Below are 24,568 nucleotides of genomic sequence, written 5' to 3'. Positions count from 1 at the left end.
TGTTTGAGACCGGATTTGAACCCAGGTACTCCTGACTCCAGGGCCGGTGCTTTATCCACTACGCCACCTAGCCGCCCTGAAGCTAACATTTCTAACATAATGTTGAATAGTAGTGGTGATAATGGGCATCCTTGTTTCACTCCTGATCTTATTGGGAATGCCTCTAGCCTCTCCCCATTGCATATGCTTGTTGATGGTTTCAGATAGATACTCCTTATCATTCTAAGGAACAATCCATTTATTCCTACACTCTCTAGTGTTTTTAATAAGAATGGATTCTGTATGTTGTCAAAGGCTTTTTCAGCATCTATTGATAGAATCATATGATTTCTGACAGGTTTGCTATTGATAGTTAATTATATTGTTTCCCTAATATTGCACCAATCCTGCATTCCTGGGATAAATCTTGTGTGGTCATAGTGTATCATCCTAGTGATAACTTTCTGTAATCATTTTGCTAAGATTTTTACATCTATATTCATTAGGGATGTAATTTTCTTTCTGTTTTGAACTCTTCCTGGTTTAAGAATCAGCACCATATTGGTGTCATAGTTAGGCAGTTTCATCTTCATCTTTTTTTCAGTTTATATAGAATTGGAACCAATTGTTCCTTAAATGTTTGATAGAATTCACTTGAGAATCCATCTGACCCTGGAGATTTTTTCTTAGGGAGTTCAATAATGACTTGTCTTTCTTTTTCTGAGATAGGGGTTATTTATTTAGGTATTTAATTTCCTCTTCATTTAACCTGGGCAACATATTTTTGTAAATATTCATCCATTTCACTTAATCAAATTTATTGGCATAGTTGGGCAAAACAATTCCAAATTACTTTAATTTCCTCCTCATTGGTGTTGAGTTCACCTTTTTCATTTATGATACTAGCAATTTGGTTTTTTTAAATCAATTGACCAGAGGTTTATCAATTTTGTTGGTTTCTTCATAAAACCAACTCTTGGTTTTATTTATTAATTCAGGATTTTTTTACTTTTGATTTTATTAATTTCTCCTTTAATTTTTAGAATTTCTAATTTGGTATTTAATTGGGGATTCTTAATTTGTTCTTTCTCTAATTTTTTTTAAATGCTTGTTTAGTCAGCTCATTTCCTTTCTCTATTTATTCATGTAAGCATTTAAAGATGTATCACTGACAAATGCCTTGGCTATATCCCATAAGTTTTGTCTCATTACTGACATTATGTAAGATGAAATCATTTAGTTCTATAATTTGCTGTTCAATCCACTCATTCTTCAAAATGATGTTATTTAGTTTCCAATTAGTTTTAGGTCTATCTTTTCCTGGCCCATTATTGCATGTGATTTTTATTGCATTATGATCTGAGAAGGATGTATTCACTATTTCTGCCTTTCTGCATTTGATTATTAGATTTTTATGCCCTAGTCCATAGTCAAATTTTGTGTGCATGTACTGCAGGAAAAAATACACACACACACACACACTCCTTTCTATGCCCCTTCAATTTTCTCCAAAGGTCTATCATGTCTAGGTTTTCCAACAATTTATTTACCTCCTTAACTTCCTTATTTTATGGTTCAATTTATCTAAACCTGAATATGGGACATTGAGGTCTCCCCACCCCGTAGAGTTTTGCTGTCTTCCTGTTATTCATTCTTAAGAATTTGGATGCTATACCACTTAGTGCATGCATATGTACTATTGAAATTGCTTCATTGTGTCTATGGTACCTTTTAGGAGGATATAGTTTCCTTCCTTATCTCTTTTAATGAGATCTATTTTTGCAGCTCCTTTGAAATAAGGATTGCTATCCCTGCTTTTTTCACTTCAGCTGAAGCAAAATATATTTTGCTCCAAACTTTTACCTTTTCTATGTGCATCTCTCTGCTTCAAAGGAGTTTCTTGTAAGCAGCATATTGTAGGATTCTAGTTTTTAATCCACTCTGCTATTTGCTTATGTTTTATGGAACAGTTCATCCCATTCACATTCAAAGTTGCCCTCCATGCTATCTTCCCTCTATTTGTATTTTTCCTTCTTTCATTTTATCCATATTTTCTAGTATTTTGTTTCTGAATACTACCCCTTCAGTGTTTGCCCCCTTGTATCCAACCCCTTTCCCCTTTTTCTTTCTCCTTTCAATTTGCCCCTTCTTCTTTCTACTAATTCATTTCCTCCCCTCTCCCCCTTTCCCCTTTCAATACCTGAAAGGTAAGATAAGTTTCTTAATTGAGTGTATGTTAACTTTAAGCCAAATATGATGAGAATAAGATTCAGGTGGTTCTCACCTCCTCCCTTCTTCCCCTCTATTGCAAGGATCCTTTGTACCTCTTCATGTAATGTGATTTACCCCATTCAATCTCCTCTTCTCCTAGCTTCTTTTTCTGGGTTTTGTTAGTCAAATTTCTGTTAAGAGGCTTATTTCATATTATTTCTGAGGGAAAACCAGAAGACCTTAGCACAGTGCCTGGCTTCTCTTCGCCATTTTTGACCAGAAGTCCTGAAATCTCAATCAAGCTATTAAAGGGAATTTTAAAGTACAAATCTATCCATATCACCACCATCATTCAATAAACTCCAGAGGCTCCCCATTACTTCTTTGAACAAATAAAAAAAAAACACCTTTGTTGGCTTTTAAAGGTCTTCAAATATTCCTACCTACCTTTCCAATGTTCTTACACTTTTTTTTAACCACATACTTAACTATCCAGTGTCATTGGTCTCCATGCTATTTTTCACATATGAAAACTACATATTTTCAATTGCTTGTCCCTCCTGCCTGGAAGCTTCTCTGCATCTTGTAACCCCATTAGATTGTGTGCTCTTTGAATACAGGAACTACCTTTTGATTTTTTTTCCTTTGTATTCCTAGAACTTAAATGTAGTACCTTAGTATACATTAAGTGCCTAATGTTTTTTGACTTGATGTTGCAGCCAATGATTTTCAAGTATAGATCTAATTATGGGATTCAATCAATTCCAAGGGCTTTCTATTGCATCTAGAGTAAAAGATAGAGTCTTTCACTTTGAAATACCCAAAGAACCAGGCCCTGATCTAACTTCCTGGTCTCTGTGGGCATTATTTCACTTCCTGCATGAATGGGAGTGTGCCCTTGCATACATACACACACAAAATTGGGACTGCTTCCTTCTTTGTATTTGTAATCCCAGTATCTAGAATATAAGACACTTGATAGAATTAGACTAGACTATTTCTAAAATCTCTTCTCATTGTAAAATTCTATGACTTTTAAGTACCTTTTTTGTATATAATCTATTGATTGGTTTTTTGAAAAGTAGGTGGCAAAAAAAGAGGATTGGTTTTTTGAATGAAAGGATTTGGGTTGAAATCCTGACTGTTAATTATTGCCTGTATAATACTGAGCAAATCACTTGCCTTCCTGTGCCTCATTTCCTCTGTGCCTCTAAAATGAAAGAGATGAATGAATAGATCTGTAAAGTGAGGGAGTTGAATCAAATGATAAGGTCATCCCTGTAACTTTAAATTCCATAGAGTTGGGTTCAAAAGAAACCTGGTTATGACAGGCCAAGCACTAAGACATGGAAATAACTTCCATTTTACAGGTTTACAACAGATTCAATCCAATTTACAACCAATACCACAACTGTCACCTCTGGGCAACAAAATAAAACCCAGTCTTAGTCTACTTCTTTCAAAAGTACAATGGATACAATGGTGTATATAGCACAATAATTCTGACAGTACCTCTTAAATTTATGAAATACAATTTGAGCTATTTCAAAATTATTTATATTTTTTGTTTTAGAGACAACATACCAGAGTGAGTTGGCTGTACAATTAGTAAAATCTGAGTTTAATTTCTGCCTCTAATAAATAGTGACCAAAGGGAAGGAACCTCTGAGTGTCCCAGTCAACAGTGAAGACCGTAATGGGTAAAGAGTTTTGAGAATAAAGTTTTCACAAGGAATTCTCAGCCAACTAAACATGCATCTAGAACAAATATATGTCTAGATGTGTGTGTATGTCTTATAGTTACAATTTTATTTGGATTAACAACTGAGAATAAAATTCCATGGAAATGCAAATGAAACTTTCTTTTTTAGAAATTTTATTTACCTTGCCAGCCAAATACAGGTAAAAAATACTAATCTTGCAATGATATTTGTTTACACAACAGTTTCTAGCAGCATTTTAAATGAAATTCGTACTCATGGAATGTGTCATGTAAAAAGAAATAGGCAAGAAACAAGAAGTTTTCAGTTTTACAATGAAAGATGAAATTATTAGCTGCTTTAACCAAGACAAATAGTTCCAATATTATTCTTTGTAATAAAATCTTAGGGAAAATTTTTGTTTAAAGTACTAACAGTATATTTTCTATGTGCTTATCCACATTAATTCTAGCAATACAATTTGTCTGGTTCATAAATACCAAGTCGCTTTTATGTTAGCAGTAAGAATCTTTTGAGTGACTCTATAAATACTTAAAAATAAAATCAGTTTTATTTCAAGAGAAACCCACCAATCTAAAGTGCTATGTGTAAGGAATAGGATTTGGATCTCAAACTTAAGAAATAAATGCCAACATCTGTCACAATTATGTCACTTCCTACAAAATCTCACTGGATTACATCTTTGATGAGATGATTTGGATTCAGTGTAAACTAAGTACAGTGCACTTCCTTTTGGCTATCTTGTGGCTAACACAAGGAAGGTATAAAACACATAAAGGTTTTTAGGGGAGTTACTTAGCCTCTAGGTAGCATTTTAGTGATATGTCATCTACATGCTGCTTAGGGTCTTGAAAGCATGCAAGCCTAAAAGATTAAAAACACATTTTTTCTTAACCATAGTATTACTACATGAAAATAAAAAAATGATGTTCAATGTTTGTTTCTTTTCAGAATTTCTAACACTCCACATATCAAATAATTCATTTGAACTATCTGTGTTCAAATGACAAAATTGTATTTTAGACTTAAAAAAAAGCACTGACAACAGGAAATGATAAAAATGGATTTTTGTTTCAAAAAAAAATTATCACTTTGAAACACAAGTATTGAGCAAGTATGTGGAAATGAGTTCAGAGGAAGAATTCCAGTATATGTACAAAGTGTATTTGTTGCTATTGTTTATTTAAATAGATGATCTATAAAAGCTCTTTTTAATCAAATGGTTGCTTTTGCCCTCTGAGTAGCAGTCCTTTCTCAATTTCAAAATTCCCATTTTTCCCCATTCCTAAAAGTAAATGGAAAAAATGCCCCCAAAAAAACTGATTTTGCACAAACTCTGTAAAAAACAGTTTTTATGAACTTTATTATGTCCCCTAATGTCAAGAACTTGCTTGCCTAGTTTTACTGTTAAAGTAAGATAATCCCAGCTTAGAAAAGAGGGCCTGTCTACAAAGAAATCCAACAATGTCAATTACTGGGATTGTATTGCCACAGTTATGGTATTTATCAATTTGAAAGTCAAAATGGTGGAATGTTCAAGATTTACTAAGCAAAATGGTCTGCATTATTCCCTACTTTAGAATAATTTCTTGGACTTAAAATACTATCTCTTCCTAATTTTCTCTGTATAAATTATGGAACAACAAAGGAAACCAACAAAATAGGGTTAGAGTCCTTCCTTTTTTTTTTCTTAGAAAAGGGAAACATTCATTTAGACAACAGGTCCTCTATACAATAGCATACTGTTCATATAAAAGGTCTCTTATCCTATAAAAATCCTGACAAAGGCAGCCTTCAAGTCCAATGCGTCCAGTTTCAGTCTAAGAAAGAGGAAAAAGAATCTGTTAGTTTTAGAAAATATTTAAAAAAACCCTCAACTTAATTTACAAGTTTACTTTTGAATCTGGAATTCCTGATAATGCTTCTGAAACCTGACATATGGCCAAGCACATAGGAGGCACTTATTTAACATTTGATGAATTGAAAAGTTCCTAAGTCATCTCTATATACATCAACTATCAATTAACTTGACAAATTTGGAAGATAATTTCAGTTTGCAAAAACTAGGTAAGTGTAACAGCATATATGATATAATTCAGTAATCTAAAGCCTTTGTTCAATTTATCTCCTCCTAAATTTTCAAATCTTAAAGAAATACTCACTCTACGGACAGCTACTAGATTGTTGCAAACAAGTACACCTCCTACAAATTCAGCCTGGATTCCCTCTCGCAACAGAACTTGTTTAAAATCAGACAGTCTTGGTTCATTCATAAATACTGACTGGTGTCCAGGAACCTTTAAAAAGATGATGGGAAAGAAAAAGAAAATGAAAAATCAAATAAGTATATAATTCGAGATATTTTCTATTAATCTCTCAAACCATTTAAGAAATTATTTCAAGAAATTAATTCATGTTTCCTACTGTCATTCTGAATTTTATTTTATTTTTTAACATTACAAAGAATTTCACATTTTTACCGACTTTACAATATATTTTATAGTCATGTTTCATTACTAATACAGTGATCAGGGTTCTATTATGTTCATCAACTTCACTCACTTAAGATCAATCAGACTATCAGTATTAGAGGTGGAATCAGAACTCAAAGCCCCTCAGGGGTTCAAAAGATATTTGCCACTCCCCTTCTCCAAACTCCTGTCCCATCACAATAGGGCTAACTGTACTTTGGCATTTTTCAAAGGACTGCACTAGATGATCAGTGCATGGATATCCTGATTATCAGAATCAGGGTGGTACAACTATGGCTGGTACTATTGGCTTCTACTTATGACTGCTGCTGGGAATAGTGGGATGGGGATGGGAGAAGGGAGGAGGAATTCCCCTAAAAGTGATAAAAGGGTAAAAGAGATTTTCCAATTCCCCCCCTACTTCCAAAGGAAGAATACTTGATAGAAATACAGGAACAAAGACTATAGTTTAATCATGATGCCACCACTAGCCCAAGAATATTTCATAGTTAAATCATCCCAGAATGTTCACAAAATATTGTCAAGAACAAATAACAGCCTTACAAGGAAGTGAGTGGAAGATAAAAAACCATACAACTAATTCATTTCTTAATTTAACACAAATGCCTGGGAATCTTCTCTGATTTTCTTCTAAATTTAGGGGTTCTTTTTTTTTTAAGGGTTTTGCAAGACAATGAATGGGGTTAAGTGGCTTGCCCAAGGCCACACAGCTAGGTAATTATTAGGTGTCTGAGACCGCATTTGAACCCAGGTACTCCTGACTCCAGGGCCTGTGCTCTATCCACTGTGCCACCTAGACGCCCCTAATTTAGGGGTTCTTAACCATTTTAGGTGCATGCCATAGACTCCTTCACAGAATACTTTTAAATGCATAAAACACACTGAATACCAAGGAAACAAAGTTCATTGAAATAGTTATCAAAATATATTTTTAAGATTCATAGACCAAAAATTAAGAATCTCTGCTTCAATCAACATGACTTTCCCTTTTAGACTTTGCATAGAATTGTTTCATAATGATCTAAAGCATTTATAATATCAATACATTATTTTTATCTTTGTAGCTTATCTCCATTCTAGGATAATGTCCTATCTGAACTTTCTATCTCTTTCAGTGCATTGGACAATGCTTAGGATGTAGGAGGCACTTAAAAGTTTTGCTGAATGATTAATGAATTAATGAATGTTCTGGAGCTTTGAAGTTTGTAGAGCATTCTCATTTTATCCTCATAACAACCTGCAAAGTAGATATTATAGATATTATTCCCATTTTTACAATTGAAGTAACAACTGAAAGGGCTCAGAGGTCAATCAATAATTTGTTCATGAACTCCCAACTAATAAGTGCTAGAGGAAGAATCAGAGTCAGGGTTCTCAATTCTAAGCTCACTGTCCTTTCCATATTATTATTACGAGGATGCTTCTTGACTCAATGGGAACCAACAAATATGTGTTAATCTTTCCTAGTGATGTAATTCAGGCCATGTAAAATTCAAAGGTAACATGTTATGGTGGTGGTAGCAAGTTCTGTTGGTAAATTCAAGTTTTCAAATGACCAAAAATTTCACTATTATATTTGTTTGGGATCTTCCATGTTAAACAAACCCTAAGCAAACCAGTACTGTAAAACTCCCAACTTAAAAACAGATAAATCAGATAAGTCACATCATAAAAAAGTATTTACTAAAGAATTTCTTTAAATATCGATCATTTAGCTTCAAAAGCAATGAAATCATTAGCATAGATTTTCCCTCCATATTGTAATTTTACTATCACTATTTACTATTACTAACTCATCAAAAACATTCATTACCTGATATCTAAACTAAGTGATGAGCTTCTCTGAACTTAGAATGAACTGTGTATAACTCTCTATTATATACTGTAGTGAGACTGCAGAGGAGAACATAAATGAAGGACCAAGTTGTCCTGGTACCTTTATAATGATTTCTTTAAATGAGTCAATTTACAAAATTTAACAGGAACATGTCTCGAGCAACATACTTCCCAGTTTACACCTAATACAACATTTTATATACATTATCCTTAGAATCATCCCTGCAGTGGAAATAAATTTGAAAAAATTAGGACTTATTAAGAGAGACAGTACAAACTTTTTTTACCTCATGAGGTGGCAAAGGTTCCAAAGTGGGAATAATTTCACTCTCTTCACCAGTTTCTTTGTCATCATCTCCAAATAGACTCTTCATAGCTTTTTGTTGTGCTATGACACTAGCATCTGAAGGAGTATCCACTTGCATCTCTGACTCTTCTCCATCATCCTTCAGTTCTCCTTCCTCTAAAATAACACCTGTGTCTACTTTGGAAACTCGCATGTCTAGGACACCATCAATCCAAGCTAGTTCAGCATCTTTTGCTTTACAGAACTGAAGAGAGCTCACAAGTGAATCTTTTAACCTCACCTAAGTATGCCATAGATAAGATATTTTGGAAAAATGAATGTTAGAAAAGAGAAAAGAAATGTTAATATTAACAAATTAAACATAGCACTTTGTAGGATATTCAATGTTTATAAATATTATATACTCCTAGATCTCAAAATGATAAGATTAAATATAGGAACCTGTCAAGTAGCATTAATAACTGATACCCTTAAGAGGTAGACCTACTAATTTCATTATCCATTAAGTATTAGTATTACAGAACAGCAATGGTTTAGTACAATTAGATTACTTCCTTTTATCTAGAAAAAGGCTATGAAGATAGAATAATCTAGAGTAAATAATGAATATCCATGAATGCAGTCCCTGACCCCAAAGAAAATCTATAAGCCCCTTTGTTTAGTTTAACTACTCAAGGTTGGTGACAAGGGTGCTGGGTTTTGCCCTTTGCCTACCTCAGTATAAAACCTCACAGTCCCTATTAATTTCAGACAGTGGTCAAGCATTCGCTTGGACAGATCAGTTACTTGTACTCCTTTGCTTCCTTTGGGTTCCAGCAGATGTGAATATTTTCTTAGATCATTTTATAGCAATGTGTGGTTTGTATAGCATTTAATAGCCTTTGTAGTTAGATTAAATGAGTATTAAATTTTAATTTTTTGAAATCCTGAACCTAGTATTATGTCTATTTGTGTCCTTGTTCATTTTGAAAAGTAACTTCTGCCAAATACTAGCACTTTCTTCACAGAAGAAATGGATAGATATAACATTCTAAAATTTGAAAAAAAAAATTAAAGGATTTTGTTAAAACTAGGTAGGTAAGGGAAGAAATTTTAAATATACTGTCACTGAGCTACACAATTGTAAATATGTCCCAAATCTACACCAAAACACACACAAATACACAAACGCACACCAATTAAAAAATTATAAAAATTCAAAGGCTAAATTTCTAAAAAGTATGGCATGAGGAGAAATGTGAGTGTGGAATATCAAATATAATGACACTCAAGAAATATGCTGATTAATTTCCCTGAACTACTCCTAAACCTTCTTTTTTTAACCTTGTTATAAAAAGAATGGCTCCCTGAGTAGAGGAGAAAGAAGGCTATATCCAGAAATAAAACTGATACACAAACAAGATAGCAACAATTTTTCAAAAATCTGACTTGATCATTAGTAAATTCTCCTGTGAAGATTATACTATTTCCTGTGAAGAACATATTACTTCCCATGAAGATATACTATTACATTCAGTTAAGCTTTACTTCTATATAGCTCAAACTCTAATATATTACCTGATAGATATGAGTTTCACTAGTGGCATCTACTGTTTCATGTAGCTTTGGCATATACACTTTAATATCTTTTCCACCAAAAGCTCGGCAACATTCTGCTAGATCTTGACTGGCCTCCGGTGGCCCATGAACAATAATCAATTGCCGTGGTTTCATCTGATTAATTATTTTTTTAATGGAGTCACCATCTGAACGTCCTTCATAGTCTATATAAGTAACTCTGGCTCTGTAAGAAAGTACAAAATAATAAATATTCATTTTTCTCCCATTAATTTTTACTTGACCTAGGGCAGGTTCATGGTACTTCTCAAAAGCATTCATTCCAGTTTAATAAAAACATCTATTGTTGTACTTTAGAAAAAAAGAAAAAGAAAAATTGCCAGACAAATGAGTCAGATAATATGCTCAATAAACGAATAAAATTCTTTAAAATCATTTGTATGTTTTACATTTAACTTCTCAAAATTTTTTGTTTTCTCTTTCAAACCCATCATTTTCCCCTACCTTCCTTAACTTCCTTAAACACAACTGAGGCACTTACTTAATTTCAATGGATTCTGTTGCAGAAATGCACTTGGTAGGAACATCTGATAAATCTTGATCCATTGGTTCATCTCCATTTGTCAAGCCAGATTCTAATTTGCTTTTTTCTTCTTCAGTGGCTTGAAGCTCAGGCACTAAGAAATCTTCTGGTCTAAATAATAAAGTCTCACTATTAATAGTTCAGTAACAAGTAAGATAATATTATATTACCATCTAGTGGCACATTAGCAGTATCTGTTCAAGTATCTTTGTAAGGATGAATGTAGTTCAAGAACAATACAAAATATGACTGAAAAAAGTCGCACCTTCTACTATTATAATTTTTGAGTTCTAAGATGACAATATAATGACATCACAAGGCACTCAAATATATTTTTCTTAAACCTATCTAAAAATCATCATACCCAACTTCCTTTGCTTTCAATGCAAGATCAGCTAACATAGGTAGAGTGAGATATGGAAAGAGAACTGGATTTAGAGACAGAAGACAAGTTCAAAGTATGTACAAGATGCTGCATTAATTAGGAGACCTGGGTTCAAGTTGTAGCTCTGCCAATAACTAACTACATGTGTGATCTTGGACAAGTCACTTGTCTTCTACAATCCTGTTTATTCACCTGCAAAATGAGGAGGTTGGACTAGAAACCTGTGAAGTTCTCTCAAGTCCACCATTTATTACCTTGTCTTCCTCCCCAACCCTGAGCATATGACCTTTATGGATGAGTCTGAGTTCAGATATAAGCATTTGAATTTTCATCTTCTTTCATGTCACCTATTATTGTCTCAGTCTCACCTTTCCCTTTCAGTTCATGAAATTTTCTTTTTCTTTGTCTAACATTAACCCCTTCTAACTAGACTATCATTTCTTCCCACTTTTTCCAGGAACTTTGTTTTCACAAAACAAATCAAAACATATGTACATAAAACATATTTTTTAAAAACCCCTTTGCTTTATCTTTGCTGTAAACCCTTTCTTTAGTTGCCATATAATTTCTCTCCTTACTTCTGCTACTAAATCTTCAATATTTTTTACCTCACTTAACATGACTTACATTCACTTGTATTTAGTGTCTTCTCTAAGTTATTTACAAGACCTAAACTTGTCAAACATTGACTATTTTAGGCCTCATTCTCCTCTACTTCTCTGCAGAATGACTCTTTAATTCTTCTGAAACCCCTCCCCTACTTTTCCTGTACTTTCTTGTTTTGCCCTTTAACATGACCCTTATTTTTTCTTCTCCTGATTTTTTAGTCCTAACACTAGGTATGCCCCCACATAATATTTCTCCCATCCTCAATTTTTCTCAATAGAGCTGAGCCTTGGAAAACTTCTCTACTTTTTCTGATTTCCTTCAGAAACTTACCAATCTAAAAACAGTCACAAGCCCTTATCTCTCACTTTTCCTCTCATACACTTCAATCTTATGAGACCTACTTCCAGTAAACCAGGATAAAAGTTTACAATGTTCTTGGCATTTATCTTTCCTTCATTGTCTATAATAAATCTCTACTAAATTCTATAGTATTTTCCTTTCAAATGTCTTAGAATCACCTTCATTCTGTTAATCCTTAGTCTAAGTTTTATCATTCAAATCTGAATTATAACAATTACTAGTTTTTCTCATTGACAAGCTTCTCCATTTAATGCTGCTTACTGCCATTTCCATTATGTAACTCCTTTCATAATGATCAAAAGTTTTCTACTACATTAAGTCTAAGTACTTCTGTCCACCTTTAAAAGTCCTTTAAAAACTGACCCTATCATCTATTCAACTCAATTTCCATTTACTCTTCAAAAACCTCTCCAGTCAGACTAGTATTTTTTTCACACACAATGCTAGTCCCACTTTCGTATCACTATCTAGAGGTGTGCTCACCTCCAGAAGGCATTCTGCCCATCTATATCTTATCTGGCCTTCAAATTCCATTTCAATTTCCACCCTCTTGCAGTTATATTCTTAAGTTGAGAAATAACAAACAGAAAAAAAAAGTACACCAATCTTAAGAGTTAGGAATCTTAATCTAGTCTTAGTTCTGTCATCATTTAAGCAAATCACTGACCTCTCCAGATCCCATATGTATATCTTTAAATAGTCCATAAAGAAATCTTTTGTAATCTTGTAATACTGAGATCTTTAAAAGATTTAATGGTGTATCATGCTCTACTTACAAAATGATTGGAAAGTCTTTCCCAGAGACAACAAACCATATCAATGTCTCCTTTCTCTGATCCTCTATTCAAAATTACTTCTACAGATCTAGCCCCATAGGTAGGGTAAGTCACCTAACCTCTCTAGGCCTGTTTCCTTCATCTGCAAAATAGGAAAATTGACCCAGGCAACTTCTTTCAACTATGTCTTGGTTTTATCCTCCTAACCAGATAATCATTTTCTTCAAGGATTTTTACATCTTATTTTTATTTTAAAAACTAATCATGAAGTTTAAACATAAACCATAAGAAGAAAGAAAAATCAGTACTGAATATTTTGAGGGTCCTGGATGAGTAGTCAAAAAACTTGGATTTGAATCCCAGCACTGTCACTTTTTATGCATTTTTTCAGCAAGTCATTTAACTTCTTTGGGGATAGGAGGGGAGAAGGAAGGACAAGGGTATGAAAGAGATGATCTCAAATTCTAAAGAGATGATCTCCCAATTCTAAATTCTAAATCTATAATCTTCAATCACCCATTCTCATATTTAACAATCTTCCCTAAAATGACTGCTTCCTGATCTAAGTTTATCTTCCTCTAAAAATGATCATAATTATTTCCATGTCTTATCTTTTCTAAACTGATCATAATACTTTTCATGTCCTATCTTTAATGTTTGTGGAAACTGAACATTATCTTCTATATGAAACTTAACACACTAGAAGCCTACTCTATCACCTGTCTAAGAATTTTTAAAATATTTTTGTATTTTTCATAGCTTTATCTTCTTTGAACCCTTTCCAAAACTTCTATTTCAGAGGTTTCCTGGTGTGACCAGAATCTGTGTAATGCTGGACAGATCATTTAACTTCTTTTTGACTTAGTTCTTTAATCAATACAATGAAGGGGTCAGATCTCAATAATTAAATAGAAAATAAGAAATTAAGTTCAGTAAGTTCAGATAATTTCTTCAGACTTACAGTCTCATATACTCAATACTTTCAATGCTAAGTAAAACAAAAATTTTTTTTCAATCACATACTTGATTATCTCTCCATACTCATCCCATTTAATTCTTTCTTCTGGGGCAGGAAACATAGGATAAGACTTTTTAGCCTGTTTGAAGAAACTTCCTTTTCGGCTACCTTCACCTTTCATCATCAAATCATGCTTGGTTTTGTGTGCTGATGGTTGGTCAATATCTTCTTCAACATCACTCTCATCACTAGAATCTATATCTGCCCTGAGATGATATTGAAAAATAGACTATAAGGTTTTTAAAAATACAATTGCTTTCAAATTCCGATTTTTTTGGTCAAAAATACAATGTTTAACAAAACATGGCATTGGTTGTCAGATAATGAAATCACAGAAATACCATCTCTGGTTCAACTGTATAAGCTATGGATAAAAATCTTCCTTCTAAGATAACAATAATAAAAATCAAAAGAAAAACTTGAAGCCTTAAATACATACTTATCCGAAGATCTTTATCCTTTGTGATCTATGCTAAGATATTTCTATTAAGATGCAAAAAAATCTAACGATAAAATACATTTATGGTTAAAAAGAGTGCAAAACATTGGCATAGAGATCTTTTATATGATTAAAAGTATCCTAAAATAAAACAACAAATTAGAAATAAATGGAATGAGGGGGGAAAACTAGGAGTTTTCTCAATTATTATGGGAATAAAAAACATCCCTTTTTGACATGGTCCCATCTCTGATCTATTGATCCATCTATCTATACATCAACATTGGTTATGTATCTTTGAGCAAAATATTTAACCTCTCAGGGCTCTTGACCACTCTCTAAAACCTAAAGGCTTTAACTTGCACTAGTAGATGGAGTTTTTCTCCTCTGGGAGTTACTTAGACCAATGATATCACAGCTCTAGTCCCAGATGATACAATTCTAGAATTACCAGTAATAGCAATAAGACAAGAAAAAGTAATTAATGGTAAAGAGAAGATAAAACTATCCCTATTTGTTTAAGGCATGAAGATTTACTTAAGAAAAGCTAGGGAAACAGTCAAAAAAAGAAGAAAATTAAAAGCTTAAGTAAAGTTGCAGTTTGAAAAAGGAATATATAAAAAATAAAGAGCATTTTTCTAGAGAACACCACCAAAATCAAGAAGGGAATGATAGAAAAGGAAGTCAGTTTCACATAAATTATCAGGGAGTCAATTTACCAAACAACCCTAATTCAATACCTACAGAACCATAGTTCCAACAAACTCCAACAAATTAAAAAATTTAAAGAATTGGAGGAATATTCACCTTGCTGTGCCAATACAATAATTCTCTCTGATTCTTTTTACCTGTCCCATTGGTGACATCTGGTTCTTTCTGTTTTCTACTCACAGAGCCACTAACTTATTTCAGGCCCTTAGTAAAATTCATCTGGACTAATGATATAGCCCCCAATGGATCCCTCTGCCTCACATCTTTCTATTTACCAATCTATTCTTCATGCAGTTTGCTAAAGTGATTTTCCTCAACCACATGATTGACCATTTCATTATTCTAACTCAAATTGTAGTAATACACTACTAGCTGAAAAATCAACTAGTATTCCATCTTTGTCTTAGATTTTTAAATTTCTTTTTTTGTGTGATGTTTATAGCATACATATTTTGTTAATATAATTCATATATATAATTTATTTTTAAAATTCATAAATATACATACATTATGGTACATGATCAAAAAGTTTGGTTTAGGGGTGGCTATGTGGCGCAGTGGATAGAGCACTGGCCTTGGAGTCAGGAGTACCTGAGATCAAATCCGACCTCAGACAATTAATAATTACCTAGCCGTGTGGCCTTGGGCAAGCCACTTGACCCCACTGCCTTGAAAAATCTAAAAAAAAAAAAAAAAAAAAGTTTGGTTTAAACTATTATGGGGATCAATTCTCTAAGTGGGGAAATATATGTGTGTATGTTTGAAAATGAAGGTGATATATAAAAGAAAGAAATTAATATGAATTGAATTGAAAAGTTTTAAAAATTTTAAGTAACTTACTCCTTTGATTGTTCTAGCTTTTTAGCTGCTTCCTTCTTCAGTTTCTCTTTCTCTAGATACTCTTCAAGTTCTTTTCCTTCGAGTTTCACACGTTTTCTCAACTAAAGCAGAATGGTTGAAGAAGGGGAAGAAAGTGGAAGAGGAGTGATCTCTAAACTTATTTTTTCCTTCTGAAATTATTCAATGGTTCATTGTATGTAAAAATCTGAATTATCATGGCACCACAGTGGATTTAACTAATTAAACTGATAAAACCATGAGTTAAGGGTTATCAATTTTCTTCTACAATGAGCACATCTATTTTGTTGTTTAACATAATAATAATAATTGAAATTTATATAACCTTTCAACATATGTACACCACTTGACAAACATTACTTGATCTTCACAATAATATATATACATATATACATACATACATACATACATATATATATATATGTATAGTATGAATTGCAGGTATTATGATCCCCATAATACAGATGAGCAAAACAAAATCAGAGAAGTTAGATGACCTGCCCATGGTTACATAGCTATAGATACTTCAACTCAGGTGCTGCTGATTCAAATCCAAAGCTTCATCATGCTGCCTAAATTTTATAATCTTGAAACTCACAGAGGGGGGCAGAGCCAAGATGGCGACAGAAGAAGATCCTCTCTTAGGGGCTCTCTCTTTCTAATATTTCAAAACTTCTAAAATAAGGTCTCTAAATTTTCAAGAGACAGAACCCACAGGAAGATCCAGTGAGGCAATTCTCCAGCCCAAGGTAACCTGGAAAATAGCGAAAAAGGCTCCGCTCCATGGGGTTAGAGGGGTGGCCCGCCAGAGCAAAGGAACTGCAGCCTCCTGAAAGTGGCCCCAGGGCGCCACCTGGGAGCTGGGGCTTAGGGCAGCATGGGCTTTCCTGACCTATACCCCAGTGAACAACGGCACAACTTGGAAGATCAGCCGGGGGATGGCAGCGGGGCCCTCTGCCAGAGCAAGTCCATGAAGCTAGCCCTCAGGGCACTCAGCAAGCAGCATGGGCTCTGCAGCCCAGATCCAGGAACTGGAAGTAGGCAGAGCTGGTAAGCAGGAGCCCTCAGCCAACTCAGCCTAGGCAGAGGAGTAGAGAGAGACTCCAAGTCTGTCCTCTGTACCTGGAACAGGACTCTGGGGCTCTGACCACATTCAGATCCTGATCTCAGTCTAGCCCCCCCCCCCCTCCAAGCCCCATGGCAGAAGGGTGCACTTGTGGTCAATTCACAGACCAGGAAGGAAGACAGAGCTTCACACACGGAGATCCTTGGGGGAAGGGGGTGTCCCATAATACTCAAAAGCTCAGGAAGCACCCCAAAACCAGGCATAGGCTGGGGAAATAAGTAAGCAGAGAAAAAAGAGGAACACCATTGAGAAATACTTTGTTTATGATCCCAAGAAGGATCAAAATACTCAATCTGAAGATGAGAAAGTACAAGCTCCTGCATCTAAAGACTGCAAGAAAAATGGAAATTGGGCTCAGGCTATAACAGAGCTCAAAAAAGGTTTTGAAAATCAAGTAAGGGAGATAGAAGAAAAATTAGAAAAAGAAATGAGAGAGATGCATGAAATACATGGAAAAGAAGTCAGCAGCTTAGTCAGGGAGAACCAAAAAAATGCTGAAGAAAATAACTTGTTAAAAATCATCATAGGTCAAATGGATAAAATAGTTCAAAAAAAGTTATTGAGGAGAAGAATGCTTTAAAAAGCAAAATTGGCCAGATGGAAAAAGAAATAAGAAAGCTCTCTGAGGAAAACAAATCTTTCAGATCTAGAAGGGAACTGAGGGAAGCTGCTGACTTTACGAGAAATCAAGACACAATACTTCAAAACCAAAAGAATGAAAAATTAGAATATGTGAAACATCTCACTGAAAAAAACAACTGGTCTGACAATAAAAACCCCTCACAGATAAGTCACTTAAGTAGAATTTTGAAAAATAATTTTATAATTCAAATAATTTAATACTTAGATATGCTTAATATTCACAGGTGAGATTCAGAAGGTTTTGTAATGGGCTATAAAAATCATGAAGTCCACTAGCAGTTAGACAAATTAGGTAAATGATCCCAGAAAGATTAAGTGATTTGCCCAAGATCATAAGGCTAGCTAATGACTGGGTCCAAATCTAACATTTCCAATATCTAATACCAGTAATTTTTTGGGGGTTATATCTTATTCTCTCCCTGGAAAGAAATTCCTTTCATAATAATCTATGCAAGCAACAAATCCCTACATTTCTTTATTTTTACCTTTAAAGATTTCCAAAAATGCCAACCTACCATAACAAGAACTTCACTAAAGCAGTTCTATAAAGGGTCTCTTTTGAAGTTTCTAAATATTTCTAAAAATGTTATATGACTCTTATTTCAAAAAAATAATCTTATTTCAATCCAGTGTCTATCACTATCACATAGAAAAGCTCTCCATAATGAAATAGTAAATATATTAAACTCCCTTATCTGATTAAAATCAAGGACTGAAGATTCACTTACAAACAAATACCCTAAGGTCATGTTTCTAGGAAACTGATGATATTAAGTAAAACATCATGGAGGGCAAGCTGCTCCATGGGAATTATTTTACAACCTGAAGACAACCTGGGTGTCTAAAATTTTAAAAACTAAAGAAAACAATAGGGAATTTAAACATTACATCTGAACTGAGTGCTAAGTGCACTTAACAACTAAGGACTGGGTTGAGCACTTTTTGGGCAAAGAACTGGAAATAATTATGTGTCTCTGAACTGGGGAACAGCTAAACAAACTGGGGTATGTAAATATAATGTAATTATAATGCTTTAAGAAAAAACAAGATGAATACAGAGTAACATGGAAAGATTTAACAATGTGAAGTAAGCAGAAACAAGAAAATAATATTCATAATGATTATGTAATGTAATGGAAATATAAAAAAACCAAATAATTGAAAAATAACTTGCAACACTGTAAAAAAACAAAAATGGGCTCAAAGAAAATACCTTGGGGGTGGGGGGGCAGTAGACAGGAGAGGGACCGAGAAGTATCAAACTTTGCATATAATTTCAGATTTTTTAAAGTATAGTGATCAGTCTTGCTGACTTTTTCCTAGTTCCTTTAAAAAAAAATCTGTGATATAAGGGGTAGCCTTCTCTGAGAACTCACTAGAAAGAACAGGAAATAGCAAAACAAAAGATATCAATATACATGTAGTTTTAAAAAAACAACATTACTTCTGAAAAGTAACAATCCAATATGAATATTATATGGTCATCTCAACAATATCATAACATCATTTTGAATCACTTATAAGGTTTCGCTAAAAATGTGTTAGTATTATTACTATGTAATAGTGTTGGCTGAGGTACCCTTTATGCAGTTTGTGATTATATGTCATAAATGTATTAATTATTTTGAAAGAAGTGGAATACAATACAAATACAAGATTCTAAACACCAAAACTATACAAAACATGATTTAATGTGCTGACTTTAAAGGCACTTTGGATATTAGAAGAACCTCAGTATCATTGCTATAAACATAAATTGGATCTGACTTATAAGAATGTATTAGATTGGGGGCAGAGCCAAGATGGTGACAGGGGAAGAGCCTTATAAAATAAGGACTCAAACTAAATTTTTGAGAGACAGAACCCACAGAGGGATCCAGTGAGGTAATTCTCCAGCCCAAGGTAACCTGGAAAATAGTGGAAAGGGTCTGCTCCATGGCATTAGAGGAGTGGCCTGCCAGAGTGAAGGAACTTCAGCCTCCTGGAGATAGCCCCAGGGCACCTGGGAGCCAGGGCTCAGGGCAGCAGGGGCAGTTTCCTGACTTACACCCTGGGGAGCACCGGGCACAACTTGGAAGATCAGCAGGAGGCCTCTGCCAGAGTGAGCCCATGAAGCTAGCGCTCAGGGTACTCAGCAAGCAGCAGCAGGCTAGATCCAGTAACTGGAAGCAGGCAGAGCCAGTAAAGCAGGAGCCTGCAGGCAACATAGCCTTGAGTATTCAGCCTAGGTAGGGGAGTGGAGAGAGACTTCTGAGGTCTGTCATCTGTACCTGGAACAGGACTCTGGAACTCTGACCACATTCAGATTCTGATCATAGTCTAGGCCCCTCATAGAACAGCAGGGTCCCCCCCCCACCTCAGCCCCGTGGCAGTTTCACATGCTGAGACCATTTGTGGGGGAGAGGGTGTATCCCAATAATACTCAAAAGCTCAGGAAGCACCCCCAAGACCAGGCACATGATGAGGAAATGAGTAAACAAAGAAAAAAGAGGAACACCACTGCGAAATACATTCTCTATGATCCCAAGAAGAATCAGAACACTCAATCTGAAGATGAGGAAGTACAAGTTCCTGAATCTGAAGACTGCAAGAAAAACAGGAATTGAGTCCAGGCTATGACAGAGCTCAAAAAAAAAGATTTTGAAAATCAAGTGAGGGAGATAAAAGAAAAACTGGGAAAAGAAATGAGATGTAGGAAAAACAGAAAAAAGAAGTCAGCAGCTTAATCAAGGAGATCCAAAAAAATCCATTTTAACATGTTAAAAACCAGCATAGGTCAAATGGATAAAACAGTTAAAAAAGTTATTGGGGGGTGGCAAGGTGGCGTAGTAGATAACGCACCGGCCCTGGAATCAGGAGTAGCTGGGTTCAAATCTGGTCTCAGACACTTAATAATTACCTAGCTGTGTGGCCTTGGGCAAACCACTTAACCCCATTTGCCTTGCAAAAACCTAAAAAAAAAAAGTTATGTGGGAGAAGAATGCTTTAAAAAGCAGAATTGGCCAGATGGAAAAAGAGATAAGAAAGCTCTCTGAGGAAAACAAATCCTTCAGAACTAAAATGGAGCTGAAGGAAGCTGCTGACTTTACAAGAAGTCAGGACACAGTACTTCAACACCACAAGAATTGAAAAATTAGAAGAAAATGTGAAACAACTCATTGAAAAAAACAACTGATCTGGAAAACAGAATCAGGAAAGATAATTTAAAAATTATTGGGATACCTGAAAGTCATGATCAGGAAAAGAACCTTGACAGCATTTTTAAAGAATTTCTACAGGAAAACTGCCCAGATATCCTAGAAGCAGAGGGCAAAATAGAAATTGAGAGAATCTACCGATCTCTCCCTGAAAAAGATCCAAAAAAAAAAAAAAACCCAACCACCAGGAATATTATAGCCAAGTTCCAGAACTCCCAAGTCAAAGAGAAAATATTACAAGCAGCCAGAAGGACACAATTCAAATATCGTGGAGCTGCAATCAGGATCACACAGGACTTAGCAGCAATTACATTAAAAGCTCACAGGGCTTGGAATATAATATTCCAGAAGACACAAGAGCTCAGAATGCAGCTGAGAATCAACTACCCAGCAAAATTGAACATTCCTCTTCCAGGGAAAAAAGACAGACTTTCAATGAACCAAGGGAATTTCAAATGTTCTTATTGAAATGGCCAGAGCTGAACAGAAAGTTTGATCTTCAAATACAGGACTCAGGTGGAGCATAGAGTGAAGGAAAATGGCAAACTATGAGGGACTTAATGATGATGAACTACATGTATTCCTGCATAGAAAAATGATACTGATAACACTTGTAAGAAACTTCTCATTTAATAGAGCAGGTAGAAGGAGCTTTTTATAGATCAAGTACAGGAGAGAGCTGAATTTGAAGATATATTGTAAAAATGGAGTCAATGGTTAAAAGGGAAATGTAATGGGAGTAAGAGAAAAGAGAGGTTGAATAGGCTAGAATAGGCTAAAATATTTCATATAAGATTTTTTTTATTGCAATGATATGAAGAGGGGAAGGCAAGGGGGAATGAGGGAACCTTCGCCCTCATCAGAGGTGGCTCAGAAAGGAAACAGCATATATACTCAATGGGGTATAGGCATGTGGAGTAAGAAGGAGAGAAGGGGGATGGGGGAAGGGGGGGGGATGTGAATGATGTAGGAGAGGGTGGAAGAGTGGTCAGATATAACACATTTTCTTTTTTACTTCTTGCAAGGGGCTGGGATTGGATCGCCTGTCCAGGACCACACGGCCAGGTGGTTGCTGGGCCTTAAGGGGTGGTATGTGAACTCAGGGCCTCTTGGCCCCAGGGCCGGTGACCAGTCTGTTACACCACCCAGCTACCCCTACAGCACATTAAAGAGGGACACAGTAAAACGAGAGAGAAAATATAGTGTATGGTAGTGGGGAAGTAAGAATGGAGGGAGTTGCGATCAGCAATGGCAACAGTGGAAAAATATGGAAGTAACTTTTGTGATGGACTTATCCTAAAGAATATGATCCACCTGCAACAGAGCTGGTGTCAGAACACAGACTGAAGCACATTATTATTATTATTATTATTATTATTAGGGGGGCGGGGCAAATGGGGCTGGGTGGCTTGCCCAGTACTGCACAGCTGGGTGATTGTTGGGTGTCTGAGGCTGGAATGGGACCCAGGTGCTCCTGACTCCGGGACCAGTGCTTGGTCCACTGCGCCACCTGGCCGCCCCATTATTATTATCATCATTACCATCATCAGCATCATTTTACTTTATTTATTTTTGGGGGATTTTGCAGGGCAGTGGGGTTGGGGTGGCTTGCCCAGGGTCACACAGCTGGGTGATTCTTAAGTGTCTGGGGCCGGATTTGAGCTCAGGTGCTCCTGACTCCAGGGCCGGTGCTCTGTCCACTATCCTACCTAGCTGACCCCTATTATCATTACTGTTTTTAATTTTAATTTTTCCTCTTTCCTTTATTGCTCATGAGGGTCTATATTTTTTGGGGGGGAAGGGGGGTATTATGCTTACCCTTAAAGAAGAATATTTTAGTAATGCAAATTAAAAACCTCATTTGTACAAAAATAAAGTAAATATAATTAAAATTGAAAAAACAGAATATATTACATTGAGAAATTATAAACTCTTCCCACAATTATATAATTGAGCTTTAACTCTTTATTCATGGATAGTTTATATGTAATTTTTTAACCAAGGGTTAAAATTATACTTAAAAGTTGATAAGTGTTTTTAAAATAACATTTGTTTGTAATCCACCTGAAAGACAAACTTCAAAAGTCTTTAGATAAAACTCCTAAGTGAATTTCTTACCTCTATTTCTGTGATTTTCTCAGAAGGGTTATCTATTAGGAAACGTGCTAATGTTCCAGGTGTAGTTCTGTAAGTGAGGATGATTGAATTTTTAGAGTCCTGACACCACTGAATAAAGAGATCTCTTGAAAACCCACATTCTAAATCAGGTTGGCTGGCAAGTACAACTTTGGGGCTAGGCACACGAGCAAGATCAGAAAGACCATGACATAAAGAAAGATGGCGAAACTGAAATGGATTATTTCTTTTGTCTTCAAAACATCTCATCAATTTATCACTCATCCATTCTACCTAATGGGAGAGAAAAGTCATTCAAAAAAATTGTTATTATCCTATCCAGTTCTGGCAAAGACTAAGTATTCAAATTATTTCAAATATAAATATAAATATAAATATATATTCTACTCCAACCTCCCCAAAGGCACATTACAATCCTCAATGCAAAATCCTCACAAATATACAATTAAATTTAAATGTTAATATTTTGCTATGAAAACTACATAATAAAAGGTTTCTTTTTGATCTTGTATATCCAAGAAATTTAAAGCCAAATTCAATTAATCATAGAGCAGAGAGATACCTTAGAGGTCATTTAGTCCAATTTCCCTCCTTTTATACCTGAGGAAATTGAGACCAGAGAACCTACACTGGCCAAAGTCACACAATAAGCATGAGAAACTATGCCAGTACATGTTTAATTTCAAGTTAAGTTCTCTTCCCAATATACCACACTATCACAGCAATAATTAGCTTTTTCAGATGTTTTCCATCTAATACCTTTAGATAGCTTTGTTCCATTTTTATCCCAGACTGTACAATTTTACATCCTGTTTAATTTATAAGATCTTTCAGAAAGATATGAAGGAAAGCAAAGTATAAACCCTAAATATTTAAAGTATTTTTTCTGCCTAAAACTTATGTGATAAAGAAAACCACCATAAACATTCTTTGCATTCAAACAATGGGGAAATTTGACTGAGAGAACTTAGAAATAAAAATAACAATGTGAAATTAAAATGTGGATCAAGAACATTTTCTATATACACACTATCACAAAATTGTTTCTTTAAGCAAAACCCAAAAGATCCCAGTAAGTTTTAACTCCTATTTGAAAACTCCAACCCCATTTATAACATATTACATATAAACACAAAAACAAACCTGGGATTTTGAAAACTCCACTACATTATAACTGACATTATTCAAGAGTGCTAATGAGTATACACCCAGTCCTGCATCTTTAGTTCTCCAAATCTGATCAAGAAGTTGAGCAAGTTCCAAAACTCTGCCCGCTGTGTCCACAGCTATTAACACATTTCCATCACCTCGAAGTGTTTCCAGGACATTTGCTAGAAAAATAGAAGCATAAAATACATATAACAATACCATAATCCATTATTAAAGGAAAAGTAATTTTGTCTTTCTCTTTATCCTGATGTCTACAATACAAAAATATGAAAGCCTAGAAAAAACATTTTGTTCCTCATCTGGCATAGTTATTTTGAGGGCCAAACTTGAAATTAGGATAAGGACATTATGAAATACTGACTTTTTTCCCTTAAATGCAACATGGAAAGAGTAAGTGATTCAACTGTCTGCACTAATGGAGGAGAACAGTGCAAAATACAACAAAATTGTGCTGA

The 24,568-nt window shown here is 34.9% G+C and overlaps 1 protein-coding gene across 3 annotated transcripts in view; it reads right to left on the bottom strand.

Moving 5' to 3' along the window:
* Positions 1–5,577: 5,577 nt before the first annotated feature.
* The window catches only part of CPSF2 (cleavage and polyadenylation specific factor 2), a 34,982-nt gene continuing 15,991 nt past the window's right edge, over positions 5,578–24,568 (bottom strand). For 2 of the 3 annotated variants that reach the window (XM_074235426.1, XM_074235427.1), the window contains exons 7-15: positions 24,087–24,274; positions 22,926–23,216; positions 15,825–15,925; positions 13,840–14,040; positions 10,645–10,797; positions 10,104–10,329; positions 8,527–8,826; positions 6,074–6,208; positions 5,578–5,731 (exon numbers count right to left, since the gene is read on the bottom strand). In XM_074235426.1, the coding sequence (XP_074091527.1) occupies positions 5,639–5,731; positions 6,074–6,208; positions 8,527–8,826; positions 10,104–10,329; positions 10,645–10,797; positions 13,840–14,040; positions 15,825–15,925; positions 22,926–23,216; positions 24,087–24,274 (1,688 nt within the window). In that variant the 3' untranslated portion in view covers positions 5,578–5,638. The remainder of the gene's footprint in view (positions 5,732–6,073; positions 6,209–8,526; positions 8,827–10,103; positions 10,330–10,644; positions 10,798–13,839; positions 14,041–15,824; positions 15,926–22,925; positions 23,217–24,086; positions 24,275–24,568) is intronic. The other variant, XM_074235428.1, reaches the window with a different exon arrangement.

This window comes from Macrotis lagotis, chromosome 4 (assembly GCF_037893015.1).
Source record: "Macrotis lagotis isolate mMagLag1 chromosome 4, bilby.v1.9.chrom.fasta, whole genome shotgun sequence".
NCBI classification, from domain to species: domain Eukaryota; kingdom Metazoa; phylum Chordata; class Mammalia; order Peramelemorphia; family Peramelidae; genus Macrotis; species Macrotis lagotis.
Note: the sequence above shows the minus strand (reverse complement) of the source record. Positions and strands in the feature narration are given on the sequence as shown.